General features: G+C 42.1%; 1 protein-coding gene across 2 annotated transcripts in view; it reads left to right on the forward strand.

Moving 5' to 3' along the window:
• Positions 1–10,547, forward strand: part of LOC311102404 (hypoxia-inducible factor 1-alpha-like) — a 48,046-nt gene extending 37,499 nt beyond the window's left edge. For both annotated transcript variants that reach the window (XM_084143735.1, XM_084143734.1), the window contains exons 4-14: positions 3,763–3,847; positions 4,181–4,496; positions 4,794–4,900; positions 5,095–5,242; positions 5,415–5,728; positions 5,871–6,058; positions 6,190–6,312; positions 8,213–8,478; positions 8,588–8,684; positions 8,811–8,916; positions 9,438–10,547. In XM_084143735.1, coding sequence (XP_083999861.1) covers positions 3,763–3,847; positions 4,181–4,496; positions 4,794–4,900; positions 5,095–5,242; positions 5,415–5,728; positions 5,871–6,058; positions 6,190–6,312; positions 8,213–8,478; positions 8,588–8,684; positions 8,811–8,916; positions 9,438–9,601 — 1,914 coding nt within the window. In that variant the 3' untranslated portion in view covers positions 9,602–10,547. The remainder of the gene's footprint in view (positions 1–3,762; positions 3,848–4,180; positions 4,497–4,793; positions 4,901–5,094; positions 5,243–5,414; positions 5,729–5,870; positions 6,059–6,189; positions 6,313–8,212; positions 8,479–8,587; positions 8,685–8,810; positions 8,917–9,437) is intronic.
• Positions 10,548–11,282: the final 735 nt, after the last annotated feature.

Raw genomic sequence — 11,282 nt, forward strand, 5'->3', positions numbered from 1 at the left:
CTGTTATATATCGCAACTTCTTATCCAAACTTATATCAAATTATCAAATCCATTTCTATAACTTATTATGCACCCTTCAGATTCAAATTACTTTATACTCTTTGTTCATAAGAGAGCCCATGTTGTCCCATTCAATTACTTAACTTTGTTAGCTGACTTTTTCTCCTTATTACTTATTTCCTTGCCATTGTGCGCTCATTAAATCGCATGCTTTATACGCCTCTTTCATATAATGTAAATCCCATTTCGTGTTGCTTACGGCGATATTGTCAATGATATATTTTCGCGCTATCTATAACTTATCCCTTAAAAAAACAAAAAAAACCTTACTCATTATCTGTCCATGCGGATAAATCGCCAAGATTTGGTCCCCCATTGAAAAATCCTAATTTACTTAACATCTATTACTTTTACAAGAGACTAATTCTAAATGCAGATTAGTTTGTAATAATTTCGTCATTTCCTGTTTCTCTCTTCGAGTTAAATGAAGCTCTGCTTTACTCTTAATGGTGGCTGTTTTTCCAGATACCGGTCTACTAAACTGGCCATTCATTACTGCTATTAGTTCATGAAGTATTAGTAATTAAATACTTTAATCAAATCCCCATTCTGTAGCTATGATTCACTATGTTACATTGCATCTGCTCCGAGTCTTTCACAAAACATTTCTCTCCTAACCAAGGTATTCAAATCTAATGATGATACTACACATCAGAGGTCCGTAACCTATTTCTTTAATTTTCTTTACCAAGGTATTCAAATGATGATACAACACATCTCTCTAAGTTCTACACCTACTCCTGTATTCTCTTTTGTCTTTGTACTCATTACTGTTAACACACCCTGTTTTGAATCATAGCACCATGTTATTGTCTAATTTGATAATTCTCCTTACATCTCACTAAATAACTCAATACCACTCATCGTCCCCCTCTAAAGTATTGCATTTTAAAAGTTCGTTACAGCTCAGCTTTACCACAGATGAGCAGAATTTGACATAATCAAATAAATGAAAGTCTGCTTACCTGTTAGTTCGGCTGTAAACTGTATCCTGTTCGTTTAGATGCCAATCTGTTATGATGAGTTTCTAGGGTATCAAGTAATTCATGATGTAAGAATATACTTAGACACTTTTGATGGGGAGTTTATATAAGTATTTAAAAGGTACCATGGTTCGATATAACAGCAGACATAGCTTTGCCTCTTGCCATACCTACTGAACAAAGACCATATCTCACTTATATACCCTCTGTTACACGTTTCTTCAACCACATCTGTTAACCATCAGTGGGCACTCTCTTCTCTGATGTTATTCTCTTGTACCCCAAGGCAATATGTCCTATCCATCAATCATGCTACCATAAACATCAGTAATCTCCTTTGACATAATGGAATGTAGACTCTGTGGCACCAAGCCACTTATCTACTAACTCTAACCTGTTCCCACACAACACTATGAAAACATCATAACAACAGGGCACGAGTGGTCACGGAATGGTTTGATGAGCATGAAAACTATGTAAACCATATGCCATGGCCATCTCCGTCACCTGATCTCAACCCAATTGAACACTTATTGGAGATTCTGGAGCGGTGCCTAAGATAGCATTTTCCACCATCAACAAAACATAAAGTGATGGAATTTATTGTGTAAGAATGGTGTTGCATCCCTCCAATAAAGTTCTAGACACTTGTAGAATCTATGCCAAGGTGCATTTGAAGCTCTTCTGGCTCGTGGTGGCCCAACGCCCTATTAAAGGGATAATCCACCCCCAATAAAATTATGAAATTCCTGTCATTTTGGTGAAAGCCTATGTTCTGTCAGTGGGTAAAATAAAACATTTCCGCATGATTTAACATCTAAGTGGTCCGTCTGTGAAAATCAGGATATCGTGTAGGATTGCGTCATAGCTACATAATTCTCATCACTGGAGATGGGGATAACACACGATCACATTTCATAATGTTTTAAAACGATTACCTGCACTCCAGATCGCCAAATCAGCCAATAGATGGTATGGGAATACTTGTCCAGAACCCATCCATCCATTTATATTGTCATGACAAAGTATATATATCTCGCTGAGATGTGCTCAATCTAAATGGTGTACCAAATTATTCAACTCCGTTTCTCCTTCAAGTACCTTGTCGCAATGCACCCTGTGTCTGTGGGAAACAGAGATATTACAGAAAGGAGGAGACAGGAATCCAATTGGACAATGAATGGAGAAACGGCCCACCCACTGACTGTCGACCCATCGCATTCACGTTGTCATGCTGTGTCACGTGGTTGCTAAGCTAATCGTCACACAATCCCTTCTTAAAGTCAGGGTATGTGTTGAGAAACCTGCCTATTTTCCTCGAAAGTACGTAATGTCACGATTCTAAAGTTATACGATATTATGGAGAACAAGTGAATTATCTTGGAAAATATTAGCAATATTGTACTTGTTCACAAAATTAATTGTTCACGCCCTATTGACTCCCATTCACTCCATGAAGGAGAGCTCTCCTTGTCCCAGAATCACCCAGAATGCCCCGCGCAACCTTATGGACAACGTACACAATGGGTGTTAATACGATTCTAATGGAGTTTCCCATCTCAAAAGTATCTGTGTGGGAAAGCAACGTTACTCTGCTCTCGCTCTGGGCAGAGATGCCGTTTATAGCTCCGTGACCGGGACGAACTGCAAGTTGAACTCGGTAAGACTCCTAAATTGATAGTGCAGTTTTATTTAGGCGATTTTACAGCTAGCTAGCTACTTCACATGCTGATATTGACTTTGGTATTATTGTGTGTAGCTATATGTTCTAGCTAGCTAGCTGCCTAGCTAGCCAGCCAGCCAGCCCAGAGAGAAAGAGCATTGCATTGTGGGTTTTCTCCCTCTCATCCCGGAGGACCTGAGCCCTAGGACCATGCCTCAGGACTACCTGGCCTGATGACTCCTTGCTGTCCCCAGTCCACCTGGTTGTGCTGCTGCTCCAGTTTCAACTCTTCTGCCCACTGCTATGGAACCCTGACCTGTTCACCGGATGTGCTACCTTGTCCCAGACATGCTGTTTTCAACTCTCTCTCTGCCGCACTTGCTATTTCAACCTCTAAATGCCCGGCTATGAAAAGCCAAGTGAGATTTACTCCTGAAGTACTGACCTGTTGCAACCTCTACAACCACTGTGATTATTATTTGACCCTGCTGGTCACCTATGAACGTTTCAACATCTTGGAGAAAAATCTGGCCTTAATGGCCATGTACTGTTATAATCTCCACCCTGCACAGCCAGAAGGGGACTGGCCACCCCTCAGAGCCTGGTTCCTCTCTAGGTTTCTTCCTAGGTTTCTGCCTTTCTAGGAAGTTTTTCCTAGCCACCGTGCTTCTACATCTGCATTGCTTGCTGTTTGGGGTTTTAGGCTGGGTTTCTGTATAGCACTTTGTGACATCTGCTGACGTAAAAATGGCTTTATAAATACATTTGATTGATTGATTTGACATGCAATAGATTTCCAAAAACGATTTTCACATGTTTCTACCAACCTTGTTATAACCACGAAATGAAACATTTGTTCACAAAACTTGTTTTCACATATTAGTGTTATTTAACACTATGTAACACTGTTCATCATAGGTTTGGGGGTGGATTATCCCTTTAGTGGTTTTGGTTGGGGTTTCCTTTATTTTGGCACTTACCTGTATTTGCTGTTCTTCCCTTGGCATGAATATGTTGTGTGTTTCTAAACGTCCTTCCTCTTCTGTCCATGTTCAGTTTGACCTGACAGGACTTAGTGTGTTTGAGTACACACACCCCTGTGACCATGAGGAGCTAAAGGAGATGCTGGTACACAGAACTGGTGAGACACACCCCTGTGAAAACACACTCATACTCAAGGTTCCTACTGAGAATAGACTCTGCTGCACACAGCACTCTGGAATATCAGTGTAACAAGTAGTGTGGGGCTGAATTTAGCAGCTTCAAGCAAAAAAGTCAGAGCCTGTCAGAACCAGTTATAATTTCCCACTCCAGTCCTGAGGTCAGGGTGATTAGAGTGGGCTACTGTCTTTTCCCATGGTATTCACTCTGCTTCACTGGCACCATTCCTTTTTTGCACATCACACCAACACTAAATGTAATTTTTATTTCTTAACCTCAGTCTTACGTTCTCTCTCCTCCTCTGCCTTTTCAGGGATCTCTAAAAAATCCAAGGAACCAAACACAGAGCGCAGCTTCTTCCTGCGGATGAAATGTACCCTCACCAGCAGGGGGCGCACTGTCAATGTCAAATCAGCCACCTGGAAGGTTCTCCACTGCTCAGGCCATGTGCGAGTCCATGAAGCCCCAGCTGAGCAGAGCCCCTGTGGGCACAAGGAGCTGCCCGTCTCCTACCTGGTGTTGGTCTGTGACCCCATCCCCCACCCCTCCAACATCGAGGCTCCGCTGGACACCAAGACCTTCCTCAGCCGCCACACACTGGACATGAAGTTCACCTACTGTGACGAGAGGTGAGACTGAGACCTACCATTCCGCTGACTGCAGCATCAGCATGAATAATGTAGTAGAAGAATACTGAATCTAACACAAAGCTATACTCCATATAAGAATAAGGGCTATTGTTGTAAGAATATATGTTGCGTTGAATTTTTTCCTTAAAATTAAATGACTTGTATTCACACAAAGATGTGATAAAAGAATATGTAGTTCCTAAATGTAGTGCCACAGAGCCACCTTGTGTCCAATAGGTTTAATGGCACTCCAGTAAACAGCAGGATTAACCTGTCCCCTATCTCTGTGTTGTCCAGGATCACTGAGCTGGTGGGCTATGATCCAGAGGACCTGTTAAATCGCTCTGTGTATGAGTACTACCATGCCCTGGACTCAGAACACCTGACTAAGACCCATCACAACTGTAAGCATCCCCACCTAAACATGACAATGCAAAGTGTATTCGCCCTTAAAGCAGACACGTAATCTGGAAATGCCCAATGCTTTGCAATATGCTTCAGTACATAATACAATGTTGACAGACTAGGTAGCTACTTGCAGTCTCTCTTTCCTCTTCCTTTTTTCTCACCCTCTTCTTCTTTCTTCGGGTCTCTCCAGTGTTTGCGAAGGGCCAGGTGAGCACAGGCCAGTACCGCATGCTGGCTAAGAGAGGCGGCTTTGTGTGGGTGGAGACTCAGGCCACTGTTATCTACAACAACAAGAACTCCCAGCCCCAGTGTGTTGTCTGTGTCAACTTTGTGCTCAGGTACCGTCATGGACTACACAGTGTGTTATATAGAGGCTAGTTTGATCAGGGCTTTAAACTGTCTGGTGGACCGACCCCAGTGGGTTCTGACTCAACCAATCAATCAGATTTTCACTTTGTAAGGTGGAGTAAGACATGATATTTAACTGTTTTTGTCTCCCTCTTCCTCCAGTGGAATTGAGGAGGAGAAGATGGTGCTGTCTCTGGAGCAGACGGAGGACATGAGACCTGTAAAGAAGGAGCTGGTGGAGGAGGAGGAGGAGGAGGAGGAGAAGGAGGAAGAAGAGGAGGAGAGCTCTGAGGCAGAGGTGTCCCCTGTGCTCCTGAAGGAGGAGAAGGTGGATGTGAGCAAGCTGTTCACCCAGGCAGTTGAGGCCCAGCCCCTGGCCAGCCTGTACGACAGACTGAAGGAGGAACCAGAGGCCCTCACCCTTCTGGCCCCGGCCGCAGGAGACACCATCATCTCCCTGGACTTCAGCAGCCCCGGTCAGTACCCTGCCCTGCCTGGAGCTCTGTGTGATAGTTACTTTTGAATAGAAAATGAACTTTATAATTTGTGATAGTCACACTTTACTGGTCCCAACCCTAACCCAAACTCATTCTGACCCCCTTTTTACTGTCCCTGCAGTCTCTGACATCCTGCTGAAGGAGGTGCCTCTCTACAACGATGTGATGCTGCCCTCCACCAGTGATAAGCTGGCCCTGCCGCTCTCTCTGCTGCCCTCCAGTGAGCAGCCCCTGGTCCCCAGCACCTCCGTGGACACCAAGGCTGGTCCAGACTCCTCCAGGACCCCAGGCAGCTACAGCTCCAATGAGGTGAGCAGGGATACCACGTCCAGACGGACCACTTTTAAAACTGCCAATCAGGAAATCAATGGAAAGTTGCTACGTCAAAAATACTTCTGTTCACAAAATCTAGTCTTTAACCAATGTAATGTCCTCTGCAGCCTGACAGCCCGCTGAACTTCTGTTTCCCAATGGACTCTGACATCAGTGCTGCGTTTAAACTGGACCTGGTGGAAAGACTGTTTGCCATCGACACAGAGCCCAAGACGCCTTTCACCTCACAGGTACGGTACCTACAGTATCAATGCTAAGACATTCTAATGCATATGGGTCCTTCTATAAACTAGGGTACCAGGGAGGATTTCCTACACTGGACAACTTGTTGCATCTGTTGATAAGTCATTGATAATAATCTGCCCATTTTTGTCATGTCATTACATTAAGGTATAAGGGGGTATCATAACTATATTCAATAAAATTCACGAGTTGATTTAAAACCTATTTTTCAACCCTTTCTCATGGTTGGTGTCTTGACGGATTTGTCCAAAATTGGTGTAAGTTGTTGTTATATCATATATTAAGTAAGCATTAATCAGTTAAATTAGTCAATGAACTTGAATCCTGGATCTAGCTGTTGGACAGTTTATTTGTATAGAGATCTCAGAAATGCAGTGTAACTAAGTAACATTTTGTGTCTCCTTATGTTACGGGGTGAAACCATTAGCATGGTTCTTCAATAATTATGCATAAAACTTGTTGGAATGCGCATTTGGTATCCAGCTGATTAGGTACGCCGTGATATTTTCACACATCATCATCTGATCCAGGAATTAATTTTCCGAATGAGAGTCAAGTGGCGAACAGCTGTTGTGAAGCTGCAAAAAATGTGTTTGCGAGGAATGTCCAGAATATTTTGGTGTCCTATTCGTTACGCCAGTGAAGACAGTTGTGCCTGGATCCACGTTGGATCTAATATCCCTAGCAAATTGAGATTGATAATCTGTTGTCTGATTGATTTACAGCAGGTTCTCGTTAGATTTAACAGAGAAAGCAGCAAGGTAATGAGTTCATGTTTTCATATGTTTTTGTGCCTCGGATTGGACACTGAGTCTACTGTGCGTAGGATAGACTATTGCGCAACACCAATGCTGTTCCTATTATTTATTCTGGATATAATGACAACAAATGAAATAACCTAGTGGGCTTATTCACAATATAATCTGGTAATGAAATAATGTGATATTTAGTTTTCCATGTTAGACCTGCAATTTTAAACAATACAAGGGGCTTGAAGTAGCCTACTTCAGAAATTCAAGTATTGGAATAGGCCTACCTTGAAAATCAGACATTTCCTAGATTTCGTGCTTGAAAAGTTGTAATTATTGTTGCCAATGTATAAGTTCTCCTGCTCCCTTATAATTATCTGTGGCTTCATTTTTGAGTTTTTGTAGGAGATGTTCTATATTAGGGCCTATATGTACAATTATATAAATTATACAATTGTATAACATTGAGGTCCTTGAAAATTACAATTAAGTGCTTGAAAAAGTCCCTGAAATTTCTTGAATTTTAATTTAACATACAATGTCTGTATGAACCCTGCTTAAAGAATGTATAGCCCTATGTTGTATAGGTGGAGTAATGGGTCAATTTGCATACATTCACTTTTATTCCTCTTAAGTACACATGTGGAACTGCATGAAAATGAATTTTATTTTTTGTTTCAAACCATTTTGAAATGTTGATCCCAATGTCACACATTGGCCCCATTATTTATAAAAAAAGACCCATATACGTGTGGGTAGACTAGCTTTTTTGATATTCTAATTGACCTCTGGGGAATACTTTTTTTCACAATTGGTAAGTTTTCTATAATATCCATGTGGTCACCAGAAAATATTCATGAATTTGGATTACACACTATCAGTAGCTGGAGGAGGTAGTGAACAATATAAGGAATAAGCTGGGGTGGCAGTGGGACGCGTCCATCCTGGTACAATGGTGAACCTGAATGAAAGCGAATCAGCTGTTGTGTGGTTTAAATACTGTAGGTGGAGATGTAATTGATGTGATTCCATTCCACCACTTCCCCGAACTTGCGTGAATTCTAAACGTCTTTTAAAGGATATGAATTGATTCAGGGAAAGTCTGATCTGACAGATATGTTATTGTTTCCCCCTGTAGGCCATGGAGGACCTGGACCTGGAGATGTTGGCTCCATACATCCCCATGGATGATGACTTCCAGCTGCGCACCCTGTCCCCAGAGGAGCCACTGTCGTGTGACCCAGCCCAACCCCTAGAGAGCTCTCCTCTGTGCTCTCCTCTGCACCTCACCCAGGATGTCCACAGCTACCCTGGCTCCCCCTTTAGTGGCCCAAGCATCCGGACAGCTTCCCCAGCCCCGGAGCTGGCAGCTAGCTCTTGCTCTGCCTCCTTACTCACCACGAGGTAAGTCCCACCACGTACACACACTCCTTCCAACTTACCCTCTCCTCAAAACTAAATCATATCAGTGTTTTCTGACTACTGACATGGTGTGTGACTCTCTGTGCTCTAGGGCGCCTCAGATGGACAGAGAGATCTCTCTCAGGACACTGGCCACCCAGAACACACAGCGCAAGAGAAAGTTGTCTCTGTCTCAGGCTGTCGGAATAGTAAGTGTGTGTAAGACCTTTAGAAATGTTTTTATCATGTAAAAAACAAATAACATTTAGCAGAGATATTCTGTTTGATAACATTCGGCATATTGAGGGCTAATTTGAATCTGTTGTTTTTCTCAGGGGGCATTGCTCCAGGACCCTCCTGGGCCGGGTAAAAAGCTCAAGGTGTCTGAGCTGGGCAGCTCTGAGGCTCCCTCCAACAGGACCATACTGCTCCTACCTACAGGTAGTTAGTCCTGGAACACCCAACAGCCAAGGCCTGGCATTAAGCTTATGTGTACAGTACCTTCGGAAAGTATTCTGACCCCTTGACCTTTTCCACATTTTGTTATGTTACAGCCTTAATCTAAAATGGATTAAATAAATTAAAAATCCTCAGCAATCTACACACAATACCCCATAATGACAAAGCAAAAACTGATTTTTAGAAAGGCTGTAATCGCTGTCAAAGGTGCGTCAACAAAGTACTGAGTAAAGGGTCTGAATACTTACATAAATGTCATATTTCAGTTTTTTTATTTTGATAAATTAGCAAAAACTTAAACAGTTTTTGCTTTGTCATTATGGGGTATTGTGTGTAGATTGATAAGGGAAAAAAACGATTTAATCAATTTTAGAATAAGGCTGTAACCTAACAAAATGTGGAAAAAGTCAAGGGGTCTGAATACTTTACGAAGGCACTGTATGTTTTACATATTTACATGAACAATGACACTAGTGTCCCTTATATTCTCTTGTTTCTCTTAGACCTGGCAAGCCGCCTGCTTGGCATCTCCTCGGAGGGAAGCGGCTCACCCTTCACCCTTCCACAGCTGACCCGGTATGACTGTGAGGTTAACGCCCCCGTGGTGGGTCGCCAGCACCTGCTGCAGGGCGAGGAGCTGCTGCGTGCCCTGGACCAAGTCATCTGAGGCAATGCTTAGCCTGCCTCCTGCTGGACCAGACTAGACACTACAACTTCTCCTCACTCACTCCCTGTCCCCACCCACTGCCACTTTATTTGTCTCTGTGTCAGTTTGATATTATACTTTGGCTGCTGTCTGCATCCACCAAGTGATCTCTGCAGCGTTCCACCTTGATGAACGCCATACAGAGTTGGTGTAAGGGATGTGGTAGTGTTTGCAGGTAGAGGCACGTAATTGTTTATTTCTCGGGAGTCTCTGACAGCACACGTATGGCGCCTCCATGGATGGCTCTGTTCTGTCAGGTCTCCATGGAAACCGGCGGCGCTAATGCCAGCAGTGTATTGTAAGCTTCAGTCGCACAATTTATATTTTCTAAAAAAATTAAAATGTACCAGCAATATATATTACGCCTTTTTAAAAGTAGTTTTAATGGAATTTCAACCATTTTATTGAACTTTTCCCTCTGTATTCTTATGTCGTGTATAACAATAGTCTTTGGTCCAGAAGGCTGAGTTCATTGTTTCATTGGATGTTCTATCCCTATTACTGGTTACCAGAAGTTTAGGCTTAAGTGTGTGTGTGTTACTGTGCATAGACCAGGAGAACATTTAGAGATGGCTTAAAGCCTTTTCATGAGTAATACAATACAGGTGGAAAGGTATCATTTCAACTAAATCCGGTGTTTGTTTTTAATCATGGAGGATTGGCCACTCAGTTTGATCACATAAATCATATTTTAGTTGAGACTCAAACATTTCATTTAGATTGAAGTGGCGTGTATCATATGATCATCATATTTTACCAGTATAATTATCTCATCATTAGTAGCAAGCAAGTGTTATGCTTGCATACCTGTTTTCTCAGTTGTTGTCTGTTTTATGGCATTGGTCCACATACTGCAGTGTTATCATGCTTCCTGTTGCTGTGTAAAATAAAACTGCAAAAAATAATATTCATTGCCTTGTTTAAAATATATATATATTCTGTCATGTCATCATGGAATATTGTGGTATCATCCTTGTATTACTCAATGTTTTCTTATTTTACAAACGATGGAATAAAAAACATTAATTCTTCACTCCAACAGAAGAATCCTGCACTCAAATTGAAATGACACATTAGATACTGAGCCTAACAACAACAACAACAACAACAACAACAAAACTCTTCATAGTTGATACATGCTTACAATATTCATGTATTATAGTTACGTTTGTTTGATTGGTACAGACACAAATGTTGACACACTCCCCTCCATACAGTCGTGGTCAAAAGTTTTGAGAATGACACAAGTATTGGTCTTCACAAAGTTCGCTGCTTCAGTGTTATGAGGTATTTTTGTCAGATGTTACTATGGTATACTTAAGTATAATTACAAGCATTCCATAAGTGTCAAAGGCTTTTATTGACAATTACATTAAGTTTATGCAGAGAGTCAATATTTGCAGTGTTGACCCTTCTTTTTCAAGACCTCTGCAATCCGCCCTGGCATGCTGTCAATTAACTTCTGGGCCACATCCTGATTGATGGCAGCCCATTCTTGCATAATTAATGCTTGGAGTTTGTCAGGATTTGTGGGTTTTTGTTTGTCCACCCGCCTCTTGAGGATCGACCACAAGTTCTCAATGGGATTAAGGTCTGGGGAGTTTCCTGGCCATGGACCCAAAATTTCAATGTTTTGTTCCCA

Source organism: Coregonus lavaretus, assembly GCF_964263955.1.
Source record: "Coregonus lavaretus genome assembly, chromosome: 27".
NCBI classification, from domain to species: Eukaryota; Metazoa; Chordata; class Actinopteri; order Salmoniformes; family Salmonidae; genus Coregonus; species Coregonus lavaretus.